At 39.3% G+C, this 24,834-nt stretch overlaps 1 protein-coding gene across 4 annotated transcripts in view; it reads left to right on the top strand.

Moving 5' to 3' along the window:
* The first annotated feature begins 725 nt into the window (after positions 1-725).
* The window catches only part of TFG (trafficking from ER to golgi regulator), a 32,114-nt gene continuing 8,005 nt past the window's right edge, over positions 726-24,834 (top strand). Inside the window, exons 1-6 of one of the 4 annotated variants that reach the window (XM_014794963.2) lie at positions 726-932; positions 5,085-5,311; positions 8,786-8,869; positions 13,805-13,951; positions 17,393-17,560; positions 21,984-22,124. In XM_014794963.2, coding sequence (XP_014650449.1) covers positions 5,128-5,311; positions 8,786-8,869; positions 13,805-13,951; positions 17,393-17,560; positions 21,984-22,124 — 724 coding nt within the window. In that variant the 5' untranslated portion in view covers positions 726-932; positions 5,085-5,127. The remainder of the gene's footprint in view (positions 933-5,084; positions 5,312-8,785; positions 8,870-13,804; positions 13,952-17,392; positions 17,561-21,983; positions 22,125-24,834) is intronic. The other 3 variants (XM_014794964.2, XM_004439958.3, XM_004439959.3) reach the window with 3 other exon arrangements.

Raw genomic sequence — 24,834 nt, forward strand, 5'->3', positions numbered from 1 at the left:
CCCCAGGTAAAGTTGCTTGCATCTTTTAAAATAGCCCCCCCCCCCCCCCCCCCGCTCCCTCCCCCCTCGCCCAACGTAGGGTTCAGTCTTAGCCAGCGCGCTTCGTAACATAAATACCCGTATTCAAAACAAACGCTTTAGCTGAGAAGGAAAGAGTACATAGGACACGCTCAAATGCCTTATCCTCCAAAAAGGCTTCTGGAATCCTTAATCCGCCTTCATTTCGCAGCCTTTACCCTTTACACTCATAGGTCTGTTCTGTCTCGTAACCGCTCCTGGAAACTGCTTGCTCCCAGACTGATTCATCCCCATTCCCAGCACCCTGCGTGGCAGAGCGTAGGCGCCAACAGTGAATGAATGAGTCTGCACAAGACAGGCGGGAAAAGCGTTCGCTTCTTTCGCGATACTAGAACTACAGTGGTCACAAAACAACAACAACAAAAAACCACCCAAAATTGGACAAACACTCACTTTCAACCGGCTCTCAAAAAGAGCCCAAAACAGCGAACTACACGCCCCGACAGGCGCGAGACGGTAGGCGGAAGCCTTCCAGAAAACCGGAAGTGCTGGTCACGCCCCGCGCATGCGTGACCCCGAGCCGCTCACACTTCCTGCGCTTGGTCATCCAGTGAGAAAGCGAGGACTGCGGCCCACGCACGCCCGGGCCTCGCCGGCTCCGCGCCGGCGCCGCTGCGCATGCGTCCTGGGGTGGCCTGTCGCCGTGAGGCGGGGCGAAGGGACAGATTTTGTTCTTGCTCCCGCCCCTCTCTTCTCTACCTGCCACGTACTGGGCCGAGCTCTCGCTGGGCTCGGTGGGTCCGCGCGATTGGCCCGGCCCGCCGAGGGGACCGAGTGAGCCGTGAGCGCAGCCTCCCGACGCCCCGGAGCCCGGCGTCCGGCCAGCCGAGACCGCGGAGCGGCCTCGGAAGCCGGTATGGCCGCTGAGACGGAGGCTCGGACGAGGCGGGCCCCGGACGGGGAAGCGCGGGGAGGGCCCCGCTCGAGCCGGCGGGCGGCGGGGCCGGTGCGGCCGTGGAAGGGGTCGCGGGCCGGGAGGGGGAGGCCGGGTGGGGCCCGCGGGGGGAGGGGAGCGCTCCGGGGTGGAGGGGGTCCCGCAGGCCCGGTGGCAGGGCGGCGGGCCTCTGGGGCTCTGGGGCTGTTCGGGGCGGATTCCGCCGGCTCCAGGGGTCGCACTGGCGAGCGGGAGCTGTGGGAGGCCGGGGGCGAGCGAGCGGCCCCCGCCAGAGGGGCTGGGAAGGGCGAGGAGGGCGGAGAATGGCGCTGTGGGAATAGTGGATTGGGGTCACTGGAGAGGAACCTCGTTGCTTCGCTGTGTCAGCGCTGAATCAAGCGCCGTCGGGAGGCCTAGCCCAGTTTTACAGTGATGACGATCATGATCGCTAACTTGTAAGAGTTTACTTTGCTGGGCGCTAGACTGAGTATTTTAGGTGCATGATCTCCTTTAGTCGTCACAAAGATCCTTCCAGATTTAGATATTATTTACATTTTGCACATGATGAAAGTGAGGCCTGGAGAAGTACTTCCCTAAGGGCACACGGCTAGTAGTGGGAATCTTGACCATCTTGCTACACTGCCTCTGGTCAAGCAGGATTTGAGGCTCCTTGCGTTCTTCGGAATAATCAAGAGTTGATTTGCTTAGAGTTTCTTAGAGGAAATTTCTACCCTCGGGAGGAGCCTAATCAGGCCCCCTGATTTGAGCCGGGCCCTACCCACCGGCTTAGTCGAGCTTGAGGTTTGGCCACTGAAACTAGATCCTGGTTCAAGAGGCAGGCTTTTTATTTGCATTTGGGCAGTCGCTTTATTCTCCCGCCCTGAGAACAGTGTTCCTGTTGGAAGGTTTCATAAGTTAATGGCTGTGTCATTTCTGGACTTGAGAGGGAGTGGGGCAAGGACAAGATGGGAGAAGAAAATGCTGTAAGGATCTCACCAGCAGTACTGGGAACTAGTGGTTTATACCAGTCTCTACCTTGTGACTGAAGTTAGAGAAAAACAGGACCTGAATTCTTCTGTTACATAAATTGGGGATGGGATTTCCCCCAGCAGGGAAAATTCTGTGGCACCCTTAGTTTTGTGACAGTGTGCATGCCTTGAGGAGATGACTGCACACACTGGGGACAACCTTGAGGAAGAAGCCCTAGTTCAGGCCGCAGGGGGTTTCCAGTCCCTAAGAAACACCAAGGAATAAGTGAATTTGCAGGCAAACATGGGTGATACAAAGTAAGAGACTGATGTTGTCACATCCATTGGAACTGAGCAACAATCCCCCCATAGTCAAAAGGACATACTATCAATTATATTCGATGTTGGAAATTTCTCTTAATTAGTATGTGTATTGTGGGGAGTCACTTCTAGTTACATAAAGAAGGTACAGTGTGAAGGTCTGTCTTAGGAACTGACCTGAGCGTACAGCTTCTTCCAATCCCTGTATTAGAACTTAATTATTCCTCATTCATGTTTTGTTCAGGGAACAGAAACAAGCCTTTAAATACCTGCTATATGCCAGGCACTATTCTAGGTGCTACTGAGGGTAAATAGTACCATCTTGCTGAGGCTAAGCCCTGGTCCTTGACTATGTTATTGCTGGTTTACATATCCTGTGGGTAGGAGAAGGTAGCGTGCATTGAGTTACTGAAGTTCTTTATTACTCTCAGGCTGTAAGGCAAGCAAGGTGGAATCTGGACCGTCTTCTTGAAGTAATTATACTTCAGAGCTTGGCACATCGCAGGTATTCAGTAGCTGTTTCCTGAATGAAGAGAGCATGTTTGGCTAACGGGTGAAAAGGTCCTATGGAGGTTTCAGTTAATCACAGTCTTCATGAGAAGTCCATTATGAGAATTGGCAGATAAAAAACTAACCGTATCTTATTTTACATTACGACAAACACACCATCCAGATCGTGGAACACAGTCCACTCGGTCCTGCACTGACCTTAGAGGGTTAGATTCAGTATGTAATGCCTCATTGCATTAAAGATTTATTAATAAAATATAATCTGTTCAGAGGATGGCAAGGGGGTCTAAGACATTCATTTAAGGAATAGTCAGTTGGAAGGACCTAGGGCATTTATATGAAGAACTTTAGGGCATTATATGTAATATTCATGAAATGAGTTAGGACTCATGAAAACTCAGGGTTGGTATTTGAAGGGTTGGTGTTTTGGGAAGGTGGGGTGCTTTCAAACACACACACACACAAAGAATAATTGTAGAGAAGTATGAAAACCAAGTATGATGTTAATGAAATAACAAATTTAAGAGGGGAAAACAGAAAGCTGCCAGTAGAAAAGCATGAGATTGAAACCAGAATAGCCAGTAGGAGACTGTAGGGCGCTCTGAGCAGTCTGAGAGGTCGTTTACGTGGGGCAGGAGGAGAAAGGAGTTGATGCTGGGGAAGTGCAAAGTGGTGTTAGATAATGTATTCAAGAACATCTCAGTCTTGAAAACAAGATACAGGCCTTGAGAAGAAGAGATATTAACACATTATTTAATCGTGAGTGTTTTCTCTATTATATAGTAACCATTTAAATTACTAGAGACTTCAGACATTATTTTGAGTTTAGGATTACAAAGTCATTGCAGGATGATCACACTGAATAACCTGAAATAAAATTGAACTAAAACCCAAGAGGGGGAAGTTCTAAAGCAAATTAGTATTTAGTGGTCGGTTCTCTGACAGTCTTCTTTCTTTTCTAAAGTGTGCACTCTGATCTTACACACCCACTGAAGTCGGAGGGGGGGCGTGCATTATTGGATGTGTAGAAACAATAGTGGACAGTCTTGTTAGAAAGCTCAGGAGGGTGTCACTCGTTTGTCCTTCCTGCTCGAGTTCCAAAATAGGAAAATTAGCGAAAATACTCATGAGGTCTTTCTTATTTTAGAAATAAAAATTTGAGACTATTTTAGTGTTCACACATGCTTTTCTCTTCAGGGTTAGCACTTCGTTATAGGCTAATAAAGTTTGGAAGCCAGTATTCTCCCTTCATTTACCAATCGCTGACTGACTGCCTTATGCGAGGCACTGTTCTAGGCTCTGAGTATACAGCAGATGAAACCATTTACTTCCCTACTTTCTAGTGGAAAAGACAATAAAAAAATAATTTTTAATGTCTGGTAGTGATAAGTGCTTTGAAGAAAAATGAAGCAGGGTAAGAAGGTGACAGAGGAGCCATTTTAGGTTAGATGGTCAGGGAAAACTTCTGAGAAATTAACCTTTAATCAGGGATCTGAATTATGTGAGGAGTGTGAAAAGGGCTCCAGACAAAGGCAGCAGCAAGTGCAGAGCCCTGAGTTGAGGAGAACGTCTAGTCGGGGGGGTAGCAGGGTAGCTGTGGGGAGGGGTGGGAAATGAGGTTAAGTAGTTGGCCAGGGGCCAGATTATGACCTTGTGGTTCTTCTGGCTTTTACTAAGAGTGACATGGGACTCCATTAGAACATTTTGAGCAGAGTGACATTAGATTTTATTTCACAGGGTAACTGATGAGTTGAGAATAGATAAAAAGCGGGCAAAGGTGAAAAGCAGGCACACCATTAGGGGTCTTTTGCAGTGATCCAGGCAAGACGTGATGGTGGCCTGGATCAAGTTGACAGATGAAGCTGCTGATGTGGTTGGATTCTAGAGATATTTTAAAGGTGGTAGCAACTAGAGTTGTTGGCGATTTGGTAGATGTAAGGTGTGAGGAAAAAAGAACTAAGATTTTTTTGTAATCTTGAGCAACTAGAAGGAAGGAATTGTCAGTAACTGAGATAGAGAAGACTACAGGAGAAGCAGATTTTGGGGGGAAGATCAGGAGTTTGTTTTTAGAAATGTTGGGTTAAAAAATCTAAATGGTAAAGTCAGATAAGCAGTTAAATATGTGAGTAAAATAATAATAGACATAAAATAAGAGACTTATTTTCTAAAGCACATAATAGTTATCTCCAGACCATTTTAACATGAAAGTGGTATTATTGGAACAGCGAATCTCTTTTGAAGCCTGGAATTTCGTTAGATTCTAATAGTAGCTTTACTTGTCAACTTTCAAGGTATGTTTTATAGTTGTGTAATTATCAAAACCATTTTCTCAGCTTTTCTCTAGAGTTGTATATAGAGAACATCCTGGAGTCCACCATGAACGGACAGTTGGACCTAAGTGGGAAGCTAATCATCAAAGCTCAGCTTGGGGAGGATATTCGGCGAATTCCCATTCATAATGAAGATATTACTTACGATGAGTTAGTGCTAATGATGCAGCGAGTTTTCAGAGGAAAACTTCTAAGTAACGATGAAGTTACCATAAAGTATAAAGATGAAGGTAAGAGTATTTCTAAAGTTAGTTTTTAAAAGTCTAAGTATTTTGTATGTTCTTTTGCCCATTTTCCATTGAACTATCTCAGAATAAAAATTCAGTTCCCTTCCATGGTAATTGAGTGCCCACTATCTTCTATTTAATGGGATGCTCATGTAGTTAGTTATAATTCCTTTATAAGTTAAAAATAGCTAAGGGGCTGGCCCAGTGGCATAGTGGTTAAGTTCACGTGCTCCGCTTCGGCGGCCTGGGGTTCACAGGTTCGGATCCAGAGTGTGGACCTGCACACTGCTCATCCAGCCATACTGTGGCGATATCCCACATAGAAAATAGAGGAAGATTGTTACAGATGTTAGCTCAGGGACAGTCTTCCTCAAGCAAAAAGAGGAAGATTGGCAACAGGTGTTAGCTCAGGGCCAATCTTCCTCACCAAAAAAAAAGCTAAGTCGTTTATTATTAGAAGGGGGTTTTAAGTGATAGAATGCTTTCACATATATTTTTATAAGCACGTTTTTTCTCTTCTGCCTGTGCAATTCTAGCTTCCTCTTTGCTTTTAAAACCAAACTTTCACTTTTATTTCCCAAAGTGAAAGGGATATCAGTAGTTATTGAATGAGAACGGATTTCATGGTCAACTGAGTATGGGAAAGCCGGTTTAAACAGAGACAAATGTGTTTCTTTATTGCAGAAATTTTCAGAGCATTTAATATGCTGATGTACATTGTCAGCATATAGTATGCAGTGTTCCCAGACTCATTTGACCACAAAACTCTTTTTATGGAGATGGGTTTTAAATGACAGATGTTTCATCAAACACACAGTGGAATTATAATAGTAGTATAATAGTATCTTTAATCCCTGTTCTTTAAACCTGTCTTCTTGGTTAACGTCTCTATGGAAATTGTGCTTTAGGTGGTTACTGCTCTTTTACTGCTGCTGAATATATTTCCAGTTTGTTTCACCTTGATCTCAGTACTTGACACTGCTAACCACACCATCCTTTTTTAAATATGCTTTATCCTTTAACATCTCAGACACTGTGCTGTTCCCGTTTTCTTCTTATCACTCATAGCTTCTCTGTCTTTCTGGGTGTTGGCTTAAAGTAATGCCAGCTGTTATAATAGAAATCTTAAAATCTCGGTGGTTTAACACTCAAGAAATCATTCAGGAACCCAGGTTGACAGAAGCTCTGATGTCTTCAGCAAATGGCTTATGAGCTCACCTTGAGCATTGGCATCCAGCAGGCAAATGGATGAAGACCTCGTGTAGAGGATCACATGGGAGATTGCACTCTCTAGGCCTTGAGGTGCTGTATATCATTTCTGCTCACGTCACGTTGGCCAGACCCCAGTCACGTGGCTCTGCTGAGATGTCACTGGGTTAAGAAATGTCCCTGGTTGGAGAACCACTTTCCAACAACTTATACTGTGGAAGGGGGATATAAATCACCGATGATCAGCCGAGTTGATCATTTAGCTACAGGTGTAATTCACCTTTCTTTTTTGTACTGTGTGATCTAACAGTACCCAAAGCTAATTTTTGAGAGTCACCCATGTTAAGGAACAATCAAGGAGAGCAATTTTCGTCCTGTTCTCTTCCCTAGTAATCTCATCTACTTACATCACACTGACTTTCACAAAACTCTTTTATTTCTACATGTGTGCCTTAATTTGATCACTTTGTTCTTTTTATTCACTTGACAACTCAAATTTTTAACGGTCTTCGTTTTACCTGAGATGCTTTGCTCTCACCTCAAACTTGGCGTATCTTACACTGGCCTGTTTAATTGGCTTTCTCTTAACTCCGTTTTTTTGTCTAGGGCAAGGGTCAGCAAACTTTTTCTTTAAAGGATCAGGTAATATTTCTAGCATTGTGGGTCATGTGAGGCCTCAGGCTCATCTTTTCTTTCAAACCTTTTAAAAATATAAAAAACGCTCTTAGTTCACAGTCCTGTAAACGCAAGGATTGGTTCATTGGTCGCAGTTTGTGGACCCCTAGCTTAGAGAATCCTCATTGTTGAAACTTTGTCCTTCCCATCTAGTTACCCCATTGAATTTGTTTTCCATGGTATATTTAAGTGTTTTAAAATTTTTTTTATTTATTTATTTTTTTCCCCCAAAGCCCCAGTAGATAGTTGTATGTCATAGTTGCACAGCCCTCCAGTTGCTGTATGTGGGACGCGGCCCCAGCATGGCCGGAGAAGCAGTGCGTCGGTGCGCGCCCGGGATCCGAACCCGGGCCGCCAGCAGCGGAGCGCGCGCACTCAACCGCTAAGCCATGGGGCTGGCCCGTATATTTAAGTGTTTTGAATTGTACAGATTTGTGTTCCTTAGACTGTGCTGGGTACTAGGGTGGAGGTCTGGCTTAGGTCAAGTTCCTGCAATCAGGATATTCTGTTTCTGTTGGGAATTCAGAAAAGAAAAAAAGACAGTTATAGAAAGTTTCCTTCTTTTACATTAGTTTCTTAAAAATGTGTTCACGAGTAGAATCCCTGAAGTTGAACATTAGATAGGTTTGTTACGAGAAGTGTATCTGGTTATAAAGAGCTAAAAACGATGATAAAATCCTCAGTTATGGCTTTTATTGCCACCTTTGTCCAAAATAAATCTGCCTAATCAGTGTTAAAATTGCTGTAGCAGAGCGTCCCTGGAGCAGCCTCTCAGCCGCCCCAGGACAGAGCTCCCCGCCACCCCCTGTATCTGTGAAGATACCCTGCAGAGGCCCCTGGCCAGCTCCTTGCCTGCGGCTGCTTTTCTGTACTTGCTCTCTCCAGAGAACATTTTTTTCCCCTAGCCCTTTGAAAGCTTTTGAAACAGGCAATTGGTATGCTAATTATAGTATTCTTTATCCTTGGGATCTAGGGGATTTCAGAATCTCGTGTATATGAATATTTTTTCTGGGGAGAGTTGATAGTTTTCATCTTAGTATCAAAAGAGTCAATGACCTGAAAGACTCCACTGTCTACCTGTTTATTAGGGCAGAGCTGCAAAAAAAAAAAAACGTCTTTTAGTTACTGTTGTGTATGGCTTCCACTCCGTTTGTGTCAGTGGTGTTTTACTGTACTTAGAATTCAGGTTTGAACCTTGAGAGTCTTTATTCAACTTTTGATAAATATATTTAAATTTTTTAGAATGGAAAGGTTTCAATCTAAACCAATAATTTGTGATATTGCTACCAGGAACCTCCTCCTGGTGACTAGTAAAAGATCACTAAGGCCTTATTCTTGGCTATGTTTTAGCTAAGATTAGCTGTTCTAATGTGGATATGATAAATATCTTGCTGTAAAAATAATAAGCAAAATTGATTTAGTATTCTTTTGAACAAATAGGTCTTTCCTAGATCCTTTAATGTTTGTTTAAGATTTTTATGGGAGATTCTAATTATGCTCTGCAATTTACATTTGGATTTTAATTTAACGTATATCCTAGTTTACTGCTGATGCCAATCTGAGCCTCATTTCTTTTTTTTTTTTTAATTCCAGATGGAGATCTTATAACAATTTTTGATAGTTCTGACCTTTCCTTTGCAATTCAGTGTAGTAGGATACTGAAACTGACATTATTTGGTAAGTGGTAAACTTTCTCATAAATTTACTGTTTTATTCATTCTATTTTTTTAAAAGACTTTTTAGCTTTTTTTCTTTTAAAGACTCAGAATTAAGCAATAACTTTTTTCAAAAGGTGCTTGCATTAATTGGTGTTCCAGGAGTGGTTTTTTTTTTTGTTTGTTTGTTTTTTTAATTTTTATTTATTTATTTTTCCCCCAAAGCCCCAGTAGATAGTTGTATGTCATAGTTGCACATCCTTCAAGTTGCTGTATGTGGGATGCGGCCTCAGCATGGCCAGAGAAGCGGTGCGTCGGTGCGCACCCGGGATCCGAACCCGGGCTGCCAGCATCGGAGCGCACGCACTTAACCGCTAAGCCATGGGGCCGGCCCTCAGGAGTGGTTTAAAATTACGTGAAGCTTCTGACTATGTATGTTTCAAGAAAATGTTCTTAATTCAGTAAGAACTGGGGGTATTAAGATTATTGTTTTTGAACTCAGAGGTAAATTATATATCCCTAATAGAGTTATTATTGCTTTAATTTAGCTATATCAGACTTTTTGAACTATTAAGACTTAACTATATTCTTTTTGGATTGAGCACATACCCGTCCAGACAGATTTTTGCCTTTATTTCTTGCTTTTTTTTTTATGGTAGTATCTGGGCTTGGGAGTTCCCAAACTGTGCAGATAGTTTAAATTTAAACCTAACCCACCTAAGGACCATGGTTATGAATCCTCAAGGAAGCCTTCACAAACCCTGACAACCCAGGGTATGAGTTTAGTGTATCAATTCTTTGACTTTTCTTGCATCAGTGGAGAGAGATTTTTCTTCTACAGTATTCTTTTTGAGCATATATGCCACTGAGCATCTAGGACCTATGGCCTGTAGCATGTAGGCTGCTCACAGAAAAAATCCTGTTGATGAACTTAGAGTTCAAAACTCTAAGACACATGAAACAATCTATGTAAGCAAGAAACAATGGACACAAATGATAATAGGATTATACTTCCAAGAACTTCAGTTAATAGAAATGATAATCTATAAAATATGTGCTAAAAATTATTAGACATAAAAGAAGAAATAAGAATGTGAGAACAAGGCACTATGAAAAAAGAAGAAACAGATTTTAAAAAGAACTTAAGGTAACTTTGGAAATGAAAAATACAGTCATTGAAATTAAATACAGAGTAGAGAGGTAGATCAGCAGATTAGTTACAGCTGAAGAGGGAATTAGTGAACTGGAAGGTAGTCCAAAGAACTTAGAGAACACAGCACAAAAACACAGAGATGGAGAATATGAGAGAGGTTTTTGAGAATGAGATAGTCCAGGCTATTTCCATTGACTTTAAAGAAGGGAAGAATGGGAGAGTGGAAATAAATGAGGTAATGGCTCAAGAATTTTTCAGAATTATATAAAAGATCTAAACCCTCAGATTCAAGAGGTACAGTGAGTCCTGAGCAGGATAAGTAAAAATAAATCTCCATTGGACATACTGTCATAAAACTGGAAAATAAATAAGACAAAGAGATAATCTTAAAAGCCTGAGAGAATAAGACCAATCACCTACAAAGCGAGTAGACTGTAAGTTGACTTATTCATAGTGATAAAGGAAGCTAGAAACATCTTCAAACTATTCAGAAAAAATAACTAGGAAAGTAGCATTCTATAGTCTGGTAAACTTCAGGAATAAGGGGAAATAAAAACATCTTAAAACAAAGACTGAGAGTTTATCCTTATGGACCCTTGTTAAAAGAATTTTTAAAAATGGTTCTTTAGCAAAAAGGAAATTGAGTCCAGAAGAATGATGAAAGATGCAAGAAATTGTGAGCAAATAAACTAGTTAATGTGTGTAAATTTAAAGGAGCACTGATTATAAAAACAATAGTTTCAGGAATATGAAAATAAAATGGGACAAAAATACTGAGCAATGATTATATGTAAGAGAGGAGGGGGTGATAGGAATTAAAATATTTTAAAGACTTGTATTGTTTGGGAGGAGGATAGTAATTAACTTTAGATTTTTTTAATTGAAGTATGCGTGTCTAAAATTATTGAAAGACTAAAAATAGCCAGTAGAGGGAAAAAAAGGAAACAAAGGGTATTTACTTGGTTCACTAGATGGTGAGGAAGGAGGAAAAGAAGCAGAGAAAAAGCTTGATAATTAGAAAGCACAAAATACTCACCACAATACACATACATGGACTAAAGGCATAAGTTAAAAGACAGACCCTCTTATTGGAGTTAAAAATAAATTGATAATTAGAAAGCACAAAATACTCACCACAATACACATACATGGACTAAAGGCATAAGTTAAAAGACAGACCCTCTTATTGGAGTTAAAAATAAATTGATAATTAGAAAGCACAAAATACTCACCACAATACACATACATGGACTAAAGGCATAAGTTAAAAGACAGACCCTCTTATTGGAGTTAAAAATAAACAAAATCTAGTTACATGCTGGCTATAGGAGACACACTAAAAGACTATTATGCAAAGTTTGAAAGTAAAGGGCTAGAAAAAGATACACTAGACAAATTCAAAGCTTGTTGGTAATATTAACAGAATAGACTCTAAGTGAAAACTTCATTAGTAGTAGTCACTTCATAATGATAAAAAGAATAATTCACTGGGAATATATAGCAGTTCTGAACACTTTTGTATCATAGCCTAAGGAAAAATATACAAATTTATAATCATAGGAGAGCTTTTAATACTCTTCTCTCAGAAACTGATGGATGAAGCAGGCTCAAAATTAGTAAGGGTAGAGAAAATTTGAACAAATCAGTTATAGGCTTGGTCTTGTGCGTCTAGCAGTCAGGAGGGGATACAGTTTTTTTTTTGAGTACGTATGGACATTTATAAAAGTTGACTACATAGTGGGTTTTCCAACAAATCTCAAATATCAGAGAGGAGATATCCTAAAGATAATATCTTCTGGCTTTATTAGAAACCATTGGACAAAAAAGATAACCCAGACTCCCATACTTTTGAAGATAAAAATGTGCTTTTAAAAAACATAAGTCGAAGAAGAAATATTAATGGGAATTAGAAATAATTAGTGATGACTTCTACATAACAGAGTTTTTAGAGTGTGCTGAAGCTATACTTGAACGGATATTTATAGCCTTACATACAAAAAGGACCAAGTAAGCCCAAATAACTTAGAAGGAAGAAAATAATTAAGAGCAAAAATGAACTAGAAGTCAGGAAATTAGTAGGATCAACAATTTGGAAAAGATACAGTCAGCAAACCTCTATTTAAGATTAGTTAAGAAAAAAGAAGGCACAAATAAGCAGTATTAGGAATGAAAAGGGGCATGACTACAAATACATTGCAGTGAGGGAGAATGAACACCTTGGAGAACAATGAGGTGTCTCAGTAAAAGTGTGTTGGAAAGGATTTTTCAAAGGGCTTGCACTTGGGTTAGGTGATTTGGGGTAAGCTTCAAGGAAGTGGGGCTGTGCCCTAGATTGGATACCGTCCGAAGTAGGGGTGGTCCTCTGATTGGGTATCCTACTAAATCCAGAAGGTGGGAGCAGTGAATTGAGGCTACAGCTGCAGTTGGTAAAATAGCAGCAGTCCCTCCTGTTAGCCAGGGATGTTGGGTCATTTTTGTGGTTTGGTCAGTGTTCTGTTTCGTCTGAGCTCTCATGTGATTATGGAGTGGGCTTGATCTATCGCAGTCACAGAGTGATCTTTTCTGATTGTTCATGTTCTTTGAAATTGTTCACGTTCAACAGGAGAACGCTGCAGCCTGCCTGTGAGTGCCAGGCCAGCTTCTGGCAGCACTGAGGCCTGTCTCACAGGACCAGGCCAGGTCCTGGCTGTCAGGAGCTGCTTTTCTCCTCACGTGTTAGAGAAAAACCAGTAATACTCAGTAAAAGCCAGTAATTAATTGATGTAGGTAGGAGATTATATTGAACTTCCTCTTAACTATATAGGGAGTATGTAAAATACTGGTGGATTGTCTTCTGAAACTTATATTGGTTTTTTGATATTTGAAACATATTTAATAAAGTATCTCCCTGAACCTTTATTTCCAAGTAGATTTCCTTTTTTAATTTGGTGCCTCAGGAATTTGTACGTATGTGTACTGGTAATGCGTAAAGCATTTTAGTTTAGTTTAATTTTTGAACTCCTATCTTGAGGTTTGCATTCGGAGCCTTTTGTCACTTTTTTTTGTAAATAACCTCCATGGTGACAGTCTTTGTTGCTAGATGAAAGATTTGGTATTTTTTAGTCGGCTGAAAGTTAGGTGGACAAAATAGGTAATTAAATGAGGTAATTAGCTCTCATGTAAAAAAAGCCCAATGATTATTGAATACTCTCTGACTTTTTGGCTTATATACTGCTTTTGGAAGTAACTACTTTGAAGGACAGTGGTGATGTGGATTCATGAATTGTGCATATTTTTTTAATAGGTTACTTTTTAGGTCAGTTATTTTAGGTAGCTGTTTTTTCTTTTTTTAGGTCCAAAGTAGGTGGGAGGGGTAACAGACCTATCAGTCATGTTGCACCTTTTAATACTTATGTATGGAATAAGGTGTTTGTTATATTATTTAAAGAATATAAAAGAATAATGTGAAACAAAATGAGCCTTTGAAGGTACATAATTTCTATTAGGTATATATTTAAAGCTTTCCGTAGGTTTTATTTTACTATAGTTGAATTCTTCTAATAAACCTTTTTTGCCAATATGGTCATAGGCCATAGATCTGGCATCAGCAAAGACTGATGAATAATTATGTTTTCCAAAACATAAATTATTAGCAGTAAAGAATCTTTTCCTTGAAAAGAGTTATTCAAATGACGTCAATAGGTATCTTGTTTGATTTTGTTTTTCTTTTTAAAGAAATTATTTTTATTTTTCCTTATAGTGTACTATTCTGTTGATATATAAGAACATTTCCTAATTTTAAGCAAATTAATGCTTTCATTTCAGTTAATGGCCAACCAAGACCTCTTGAATCAAGTCAGGTGAAATATCTCCGTCGAGAACTGATAGAACTTCGAAATAAAGTGAATCGCTTATTGGATAGCTTGGAACCACCTGGAGAACCAGGACCTTCCACCAATATTCCAGAAAATGGTAGACCGTTTATTCTGATTTATTATTCTTGGTTTTTTTTTTTTTTTTTTTTTGAACTCTTCTTAAGTAGGAGTAGGATGACACCCTCAGAGTCACCCTTTCTTATTCCTGCCTCTGTGCTGATCATATCTGGATTACCGTGAGGTTTTATTACACCAATTCCTGGATCTCATCAGAGACCTACTGGATGGTAGGGCCCGGAAATCCTATTTTTAAAATGTCTCTGGGTGGTTTTTTTACAACTGGTCTTGGACTCTCCTGGGTTTATGACATAGGTCAGTTTTCAAACCCCTTTGACTCTTGAACCCTTTTCAATGTAATAGATAATTAATGAACGTTAGGAATTTAAAATCATTTCATGAGTTTTGTGTGGTATATGAAGTAGTTTCAAGTAAAAAATAATTTTAGATTAGTGCATTAAAATAGCGTATTGTAAAGTTTATCTTAAACACAATTTTAATCATGCAAAGAAAAATTGATTTTTTTTCCATTTTACGGATGACGTGTACTCTCTATATTAAGATAAAGCAAGATTTATTGACAAATTTGGAACTGACATGTAGTTTTGGGACCAAATATATTTTAAAATGTAGACAGAAGTTTAAGTATGTATTATGGCTTGAAAGTAGATTTTAAAAAACTGCTTTCCTCATCTTTTAATGTTCTTAGATGTTGCACTTAAAAAATAAACTTTCTTTTTTACAATTTTTGTGTTTGCATATGTTTCATATGCTTAAAACTGTCCATATTGTGAAATACTAATTTTTTATAGAGTTTGGATGACTGCATATAAGGGGTTTAATAGAAGATGATTTTGTGGAAAAGTGGCATTGTAAAATCCCTTGCAACCTTTAGATTCTGAGATATTCTATGTTTTGGCTCTATCTAAATTTTGCAGTGTTGTTTTCTTTCTTTAATTTAGTTATAGTTTAAGTAAAGATGCATTTTTTCATAATTCCCCTCTTCTTCTCTTCTCCAGCCATGTGGAATTGTGTTAGTGGTAGATGCTCAATAAATGCTTGGTGATTGATTAGTAATTTCCAGTTTGATCTCTGTATTTCAGAATATGTTGGAGATTTGCTGAAATACTGTAATGAGATCCTCCTGGCTTCTTTTTGATGAAAGCTTTGATATTTCAGGTCAAAGCAGATTGCCTGTTCTGAACCCTATCTCTCCAAACAAAAAGCTCCAATTTTAGGTCAAGGAACTGAAGCAAACTTTTGGCCATTTTCCCAGAAAAATTCATAAATGCTGACACAACAGCATTTGCATATAATTTCGGGGGATTTAGGCATCTGTAGAATATTATGAAATTTAGATCAAAATTCAAGAAGTATAGCCAGTACTGTGCAGAAATTACCTACAGTAGCCTACGTTCTGCTCCAAGGAATAGAATTACAAGGTTTTTGGTTTTGATGAGGCAACCTTTTTGTTCTTACTTATTTCTTGCCATTGTTTCTACTGCTTTTCTTTATCAGCCCTTTATTTCCATGTTTTCATATATTTTATTGTTAACTTCTCACCTGCTAATGTAAAAGATGTTAAATTGGTTTCTTCTCTGCACCTTGGAATTTATATCACATATTGTTTCTTTTTTGGGCCGTCCTTTTAGTTATTGTGTCCCATCTGAGTTATCTAATGAGTTGAATAATGCATTCTATGCTTTATTTTCACAGGTGGTTGTAATTTATTTTTTGTTTTCTCTCCTGTACTTAATAAGATCACTTACCTCTTGACCACCTGCCTTCTAAGAAATTTTCTAAGCTTCTGAGCTCTTAGAACATATCCTGTTTTAATAATCTTCTCAAGAAAAACAGCATAAAATAAGCCAAAAAAACCTATGTCCGAAACTGAAAGTCTAGTCCACACACACAAAAAAACTGCCAGTCAGCTGTCAGTCCCGTGAACCATGTGGCTTGTCCTCCCCCGGAACTGTGTGACTGCCTGTGTTCTGAGTGCTCTGCCTCTGCAGTGGTTCTTGGACACTTGCTCTCCTCTGAGGCAGGTGATGCATAGTCTACCTTAAATACTGGCTTGACCTGTTGCAGTAGCTATAGCAGCTAAGGGAGCAGCTAATGGCATAGGCTAGTGCACACACATTGTGTTTCCTGCTGGATAAGTGGAAAGGTGCATTGGTAGTGGATGGTAGCAGTGTGAGGGGGAATAACTGGTAAGATGGGTGTGATCCGCTCTTGAGGTGTAGCTTTGGAGTCAGAAGAAGGAAATTGGTGAGGAAGACATAACTGGTAGGCTTATTTTATAGGAGTTTCCTTCCAGCAGTTTATGAAACACTAGTGTAACCAGTGGAATGATGGGAATGAATGAGAGTGCAGGCCCATGTGTGCTTCTGTTCCACTTGGTACTTAAATTTTTCACAGGATAAATTTTGTCTCCATCACAGGGTGATCTAATAACTGATGTTTATTTACTTGGTTGGTAACAAAAAAATTGATAATTGTCTAATAGAGTAAATGGTTGGCAATATTCTTTTTGTTTACTTGTTTATTGTTTGTTTTTATGCCCTTTTTTAATATTGTGGCCTCAGGTTCCTGTTTGTAAAGTGTGGTTATTCTTGAACCCTCTTTCTTTCACATGGTGGTAGTATAAATGCCTGCTGAGGGGCTTGGTGTCCTTAGAAAAACATGGTTTCACATTTACCCTGCTCATAATGTTTCAAGTTCTATTTTTCTGTTTTTTGAAATATTTTGTTATGGGAACATTTAGACTTGTACAAAGGAGACAGTAATACTATCATGAATCCCATGAACCCTCACCCAACTTCAGCAGTTATCAACTCATAGTCAGTATCATGTCGTCTATACTCCCACGCATCTCCACCCCTCCCATAGGATTTTAAGCAAATCCCAGACACATCATTTCATCTGTAAGGATTTAAGTGAGTAAAAAAAGTATTTTAGAGGAAGACATAGCAGATTTAAAGTGTGTGTTTAATGTGTTGGTTGGCTTGAGATTTCCATGTAATTTAGTAATGGACCAATAGACGAGTAGAAATAAAACATAAAAGTTGATAGCATAACTTTAGTTAAGCTTCTTATCCTTTTACAAAATAAAGTATTAGTGCCCAGTATGTATCTGATACTGGGGTATAGTTTATGGAGCTCCAAAAAAGAGGGGTAAAATATTTCTCACTATTTAAGGAACTTGTGTTTTTTTTCTCATCTCATAATTCTCAGGGAAGGAGGTAGATACAATCTTTTGAAGCTGTTATTTATCTTGCATTTCTTTTAGACCTTTTTTCTGATTTTAAAAATAAAAATATAAACAAGTATAAAGAAGTACAATTAACTATAATCCTGTATTCAGAGATACTCTCAACGTTCCAGACTATATGCACATGTATATTTCCCTATCTTGTATTTTTTATGCTTTATTGATTATAGAGATAAAATGGAAACAAGTTCCTGTTTATTCCTCTTCTAGATACTGTGGATGGTAGGGAAGAAAAGCCTGCTGCTTCTGATTCTTCTGGAAAACAGTCTACTCAGGTTATGGCAGCAAGTATGTCAGCCTTTGATCCTTTAAAAAACCAAGATGAAATCAATAAAAATGTCATGTCAGCGTTTGGCTTAACAGATGATCAGGTTTCAGGTAAGTTAGTTCCTCCCTCCCATCCTTCCTTCTCCTGTCCTTCCTTCCCTCTCTTTCCTTCTTTCCTTCTGTAATAGAAGGATAGCTTGGGTATGGTGAAGTACAAACATCTTAAGCGTTCAGTTCAGTAGATTTTTACATGTGTATATGCCCATGTCTGTATGCACCAGCTAGATCAAGGTGTAGATGGTTTCCACCCGGCACCCCAAGAGCTTTCTCCTGCCCTCTCCCAGTCAGTAGAACCCTCCTCTTTAAAGAGTAACCACTGCTTGGTTCAGGTCAGTTTTATCAAAAGTAGAATTCAGAAAGTTAATTTTTTAAAAAATCAGAACATTTTATAGTCTTATTTCAGATTTGTTGCAGGATTTAGATTATATTTGATATCTTATTCTCTCTTCTGATCTTAAATTAGAGAAATTTAAATTTAAATGTAGATTTCTGATTAAATTGGTTTAGTGTAGCAAGTGTTTTTATATAAATGTTTTTAACCTTAGAACAGCACTTATACTGTGACTACTTCTTTATTTTTTGGCCATCGTTTCTTCTGCTTCTTTCTCTGTTTTAGGATTCCAATTACACATACATTAGAGAGCTTGATACTGTCCCATGGGTCTCTGAAGTTCATTTTTCTTCACTGTTTTTTCTCTCTGTTCTTTAGATTGGATGATTTCTATTGAACTCTCTTCAAGTTCACTGATTCTTTCTGCCATTTCCAATCTGCTATTGAACTTTTCTAATGAATTTTTCATCTCAGTTATTGTGTTTTCAGCTCTAGAATTTCCATTTGGTTCTTTTTATAGTTTCCTTTTTTTCTGTTGAGATTTCTTACCTTTACGTTGATTAAGACTATTTTCCTTTAATTCATTGAGTGTATTTTTGTTTAATTCTTCAAAAACATTTATAATAGCTGCTTTGAAATATTTGTGTGCTACGTCCAACATCTGGGCCTGTTTAGAGTCAGTTTCTTTTGACTGCCTTTTTTCCCCAAGTGTGGGTCACATTTTCCTGTTTCTTTGCATGTCTGATAGTTGTTGATTGAAAACTGGACATCGTTGTTAATATGTGGTAGTGACTTGGGATTCTTTTAGGTTCTTTTGCGGATGTTTTGATGTTGTTCCTCTTATAGGGAGTTAACTCGTGTGGAGTCACACCGTTCGCTCTGTCTCTGCGTGAAGCATAGCAGCTGATATCTCTGCTCAGTCCTTTCAGCTCCAGATGCTGCTGCTTTTCCTGAGCCCTTGTGGGTGTCCCCCCTCCAAACCCTGTGGTCAGCTGGGGGTTTGGGCTGAGCTGACACTCAGATTTTAGGTCTCACTTCTTTGGTGGCTCTCTTATTCCAGGGATTTTCCTCCTAAATTTGCGGCTGCTTGGCCAGCCATGAAGTTAACACTGGTTTTCTGCTGCTGTGCTGCAGAGGTCGGGGCTTGCAGTTTTCGCCCATTGTAGTTCCACTGGGGTAAACTCTTTTCTGGTTTCTGCTGACATTTGATTGACTTCCAGTGATTTCAGATAGTTTTCTTCTATTTTGTCCAGGTTTTTAGTTGTTACCTATGGGAGCGTTTACCTGACCAGTTTACTTTGCCATTATTAGTAACTGGAAATATAGGATTCTGCCTGTTAATTTTCATTTTCTTTGAGAGTTTTGTGGGATTATTCACTAAAGAGAATTGTGTGAAATTCTGAAAAGAAGGGACAAATATTTGGATATGACGTATGTTCTTGGCAAAAGAAGACACCAGACAAGTGATACATCTGAAGAACATTTTTAGAGCAACTGAAATATGGGTTGGTACTACAGTTCCTTAATATTTAAGACTTCAAGAAATGCTAGATAGAGAAGTAAATAGTTACATGTGAGGTCAGGCTTAAAAATTGTTGTGTGTGACGTGTGTGAATATAATATATGCCAGACCAGGACAATGTGATTACAGTAGTCTCTCCTTAACCGCAGTTTTGCTTTCCACGGTTTCAGTTACCCTTGGTCAACTGTGGTCCAAAAATATTAAATGGAAAATTCCAGATATAAACAATTCATAAATTTTAAATTGCTTGTCATTCTGAGTAGCATGATGAAATCTCCTACTGTTCTGCTCTGTCCCAATCCCTCCTGCCTGGGACGTCAATCATCTCTTTGTCCAGCAGATCCATGCTGTGTACGCTCCCGCCCGTTAGTCACTTAGTAGCCTCTCTGTTATCAGATCGACTGTCGCAGTATCGCAGCGTTTGTGTTCAAGTCCCCCTTATTGTACTTAATAGTGGCCCCAAAGCACAAGAGCAGTGATGCTGGCAATTCAGATATGCCAAAGAAATGTACTGTTACTGATCTCTTACTGTGCCTAATTTATAAATTAAACTTTATCGTAGGTCTGTATATATAGGAAAAAGCATGGTATACAGAGGGTTCAGCATTGTGTGTGGTTTCAGGCATCCACAGGGGTCTTGAAACATATTCCCTGTGGATAAGGGGAGACTACTGTGATATGATTCACATTATTTGAAGAATATTTTTATGGTAGCTTTGGATGTTGAGCTGAAGTAGGAAAAACCGTACACATTGAAAATGTCAAGATACTTTGTAGTTATTCAGGTGTGCTGTGGTGAAAAACTCAGCTCCAAAAGTGAATGTGGACATGCAAGGAGGGATGAAATATTACAAGGATAGGATGAGCAACAGTAACTAATAGGTTACAATGAAGGGAGAAAAGAGGAGTCAAGGTAATATATATATATTTTTTTTGTGAGGAAGATTAGCCCTGAGCTAACATCCGATGCCAATCCTCCTCTTTTTGCTGAGGAAGATTGGCTCTGGGCTAACATCTGTGCCCATCTTCCTCTACTTTATATGGGACACTGTCACAGCATGGCTTGACAAGAGGCGCATCGGTGTGCACCCAGGATTCGAACCTGCGAACCCCGGGCTGCCAAAGCGGAGCATGTGCGTAGCGTATGGCATAACCTCTACGCCACCGGGCTGGCCCCAGTAATATATTTTGTAAGGATAATAACACAGTGTCTTTTGTAGGAGGGATGTGGCTGTATGTTTATCTACCTGTGTATAAATATCAGTAAAACGGTGGTTCCCAGGCACAGTCATCCATTTTACTCTGGTAATCATCAGTTTCTCTTGCGTTTCCGCTCTCTTCTCCTAGTGTAGATTCTCATCAATACTTGGACTGTCAGCTGCCAGCTGTGTGCCTAATACAGTGCTCAGTTCTGGGATACACCAGTGCACAAGATAGAGGTTTGCCCTCAGGGAAATGAGTGCTAGCAATAGCAAGTGCTGATGTGGAGCTTTCTAAGTGTAATCACTTGCGTGAGCTCTCATAGTCCTTACAGTAACCTTGCGAAGTAGGAATTAGTATTTCTGTTGTACAGATGAGGGAACTGAGGCACAGGAGGAGATTCAGTAACATGCCCAGAGTTCCACAGCGACTAAGTGGCAGCACTGGGATTTGAACCTTGGCTGTCTGGCTCCACAACCTGTGCTTTTAACCCCTCTTCTGTGATGCCCAAACAAAAAGAACTTAAAGGAGTAAGACATAGCTACAGTTATCTTCAGAATGTTTTTTTGACTGTCACAGTATTGGAACTGTAGTGAGTTCTCTCCGTTTACTTTGTTCATTTTGGAAGAATTTGAGTGGCTCTACATGTAACAGTGCTAGGCCTTGTGAGGCAGATGAAAAGAATCAGGAGTGTGGCCGAAAGAACTTGTAGTCTAGGAGGGAAGATGGGACCTGTTCAGAAATGCCAAGTAGCAGTTGGTTGGGGCCATCGTAAAAGTAAACTCTATAGAAGTTCTCAAGTAGAAAAAGTATTTCTGGGTGAAGAAGGCTTACTAGAACTGTGGAGTGACAACTGGGTTTTAAAGAATGTTATATTTAGACGTGAAAATGGGACAGTGGAGGGAACAGTGATGAATGAAATGGAGGCTGAAAAAATATTAGACGTATTGTGGGACTAGGTTAGTTTAGCTGAAGGGGGCGTGTGAGAAGAGGAATTGTGAGAAATAATGTTTGGACCCTTGAATACCAAACTAGAGGGTTGAACTTGATTTATGGGCAGTGAAAACCCATTGAAGAATGAAATGGTACTTTTGGTTGATCTACAGAATAGATTGCCTAAGGTAGGGGATACTGATATTGCAGAGACGAGTTTTGGTTTTTGCAGAGGGAAGTTAGCACTGAGGAATATAGCATCTACACTTTATAGGGAAGCATTTCCAGGTGTAGCTTTGGATTCTTAAGAGACTGGAGCAAAGGAAAAAATAAAGTATATACATTTAATGTAAAAGGCTGCATTTGTGGTTCTGCTTATTCTGTAGTACTTTTCTTTTTAGTCTCTTTTAACCAAACTTATTATTAATTGAGCTTGCTGGGGAGAGGTCTTGTGTTAGGAACTGAACTGACTTTTCATGACCATCCAGGGCCACCCAGTGCTCCTGCCGAAGACCGTTCAGGAACTCCCGACAGCATTGCTTCCTCTTCCTCTGCAGCTCACCCGCCAGGAGTTCAGCCACAGCAGCCACCGTATACAGGAGCTCAGACACAAGCAGGTCAGAGTGAAGGTAAAATAGAGCGTAGAGCACGTGTGCGGGAAGGTACATGTGCAGAAATGTTTATTGCAGCTTTGTTGGTAATGGTAAACGCTTACATGTGCGTTCATGCTTTGAACACAGTTGCGAGAATTTTGATTTATTAATATGGCATGTTTTGGTTAAAAAAACCAAATAGAACATTATGTCAGGTATGCTTTCGATTATCAAAAAGAAAAATCACCTGAAAAAAAGTGTTTATGTGAATATAAATACAGGGTGAAAGATAGGAAGGATTCCTTCCAGTCACTAGTCAGTGGGTCAGAGGTGACCCATTGAGGTGTGATGCCTTATTTTGCATAATACTTATGTGCCGTTTTGTTTTCTTCTCCCTCTCGCAACTGTGTATTAATTATTTTTGTAATTTAAGAAGATTTTTAGAATAGAGGTTTAGCACAACTTTAAGTGTAGTTTTTTTGAAAGATAAATAGCCTTTTATATTTTTGTGCAGTTAGCAGTATGTGTTTTGTGGAAAAAAATGCAATGTATATAAAATCAAACTTTTCTTCTCTAGATGATGTGTCCTTGGATGAGTAGTTTAATCTCTCTGGGTTTTGATATTCTCTCACTGTAAATATGAAAATTGGACTAAACCAGTGGTTTCAAAAGAATGTCTTTAGTCCTGAATGAAAATAACTTGAAAGCTCAGTGTTTGAAACAGATAAAGGGATCATTGCCATGGTTGCTAAAGGGGATTGGGGGCCACAAGCTCAAGATAGCAGGCACTGAGGTGCCTCATTGAAACCCTTGGAGTTCTGCAGAACATGGCTAAGTAGTTACTGGTCTATAGGGTTCCTTCCAGACATTAGAATGTCATTTCTCTGAATTGCCTGTGCATGTTAGGACCTTTAAAACTACACATTTCACTTTAAAACAAACACCAGGTGGTGCTCTAACTACTTGTATAAAGGGGCCAAGTGGTGGTATGATGTATTTTCAGCACCAGAAGCAAGTGACTGAGTCAAATCACATAAAAAAAAATCCTAGCCTAAAATGAACTGAGCACTTTTGGTAATAGAGTCCTGTCATCCTATGGCGATACTTTTAGAGTTGTCCCTTTGGACGAACGTTAGTCATAGGAACTAGCAAGTGGCATTTTGCTGATGAATGAGTGGTTGGGAAGAATTTCTTATTGCTTAAGCTTCTTTGCAACCAACTTCGGTCACAGTCTTTCCTTTGCACCAAGATGCAACTGCTGAAACTGGAACAGACCACAGTTGTGGCAGGTGTGGGCTGAAACAGGGAGGCAGAAGCAGAGTTTGGGTATAATGGAGTTTAATGGCTGTGTCCGGTGACCTAACGTCTGTTTAAAGACACTCTGTCCCGTTTGAAGCGTGTCTGCTGTTGTAGGATGGCAGCTGGAGGACTGTTGTACCAGATAGTCTTTGCTCTTCACTGACAAAGGAATGGGTTGTAGGGCTCCACTAACAGTATCTGACAGCATTTTATCAGGGGTTTGTTTTCATTGAAAATTTATTTTCAAAAAGGTAAAATTTTAAAAATATAGAGGGATATACAGTGAAAATTTGAAAATTCTCTCTCCTGCCTCTGTCCCCCAACAACCAGGTTCCCTTTCCAGAGGCATCCGATTAACACAGTCTGATCTGCATTGAATTCCTCTAGGGTGGCATTAATTGTATGCCTTGCTAAAACTGTTACTTTTTTTAGTTTAAATTAAAACATACAATATAAAAAATCACACAGTTATTAAGATGTGACATTAGTCAGTAGATTAGCGTTCTGGAGGTAAATCTCTAGATCAAAAGAAATACAGTGGAAGCCACATGTAACTTAAATTTTCTATTAGCCACATAAAGTTTTAAAAAAGGTAAAATTAATTTTAATTATACATTTTATTTAATCCAACATATCCAGTATATCAACATGTAATCATTATTAAGAAGTTATTAATGTTTTAAATTCTGTTGTTTCTACTGCATATTGGAAATCTGGGGTGTGACACCAATTTGAAACACTTCAAAACACATACAGCGTATCACAGTTCAGACCAGCCACATTTCAGGTGCTTAGAGGCTAGTGGCTATTGTATTGGAGAGCACAGCTCTAGATTAATACATCAGTTATTTATAGATTCCCGAGATGAATTTATAGGCCACTTTAATGAATATTTTTTGACATATGATGTGTGATGAGTCCCTGACATCACTGGTTAGATCAACTGCTGGTTATACTTTGAGCAAAATAATCAACATAAAAATGTATTACTAATAATTTATTAACATAGCAGTCTCTTAGAATAGAATATGAAATCATCCAAAATAAAATAAATAATTCTGAGTTTTTACTTAAATTCCATAAAAGAGATTTTGGAATTGTAAATTTTTATCCCAAGGATTTTAGTCTTAATATGTTGTTAAGTTAAAAGGATCAACAAAATGTTGAGCATCGTGAAAATAAACAAAATGGATGCTATTATCCTTTTTCAGATAAAGCAGGTGCCTCTGTTACTGGAAAACTATGTCCAGTTGAGTAATTGTCAAAATGATATACATAAGTGGTGAAGATACAGAGAAGAGCCCTAAAAACCATCAGAGACCAGGAGGTATTGCTGTCTGACAAACTAAAAAGGTGAAAAGGATGTAATTAAAATCTTTAAAATTATATGCCAATATAATGATAAGCTGAGTAGAGTTTTAAAATAGCTTTTATTGGGCCAGCCCCG

Source organism: Ceratotherium simum, chromosome 15, assembly GCF_057802395.1.
Source record: "Ceratotherium simum simum isolate JZ-2026a chromosome 15, ASM5780239v1, whole genome shotgun sequence".
Taxonomy (NCBI): Eukaryota; Metazoa; Chordata; class Mammalia; order Perissodactyla; family Rhinocerotidae; genus Ceratotherium; species Ceratotherium simum.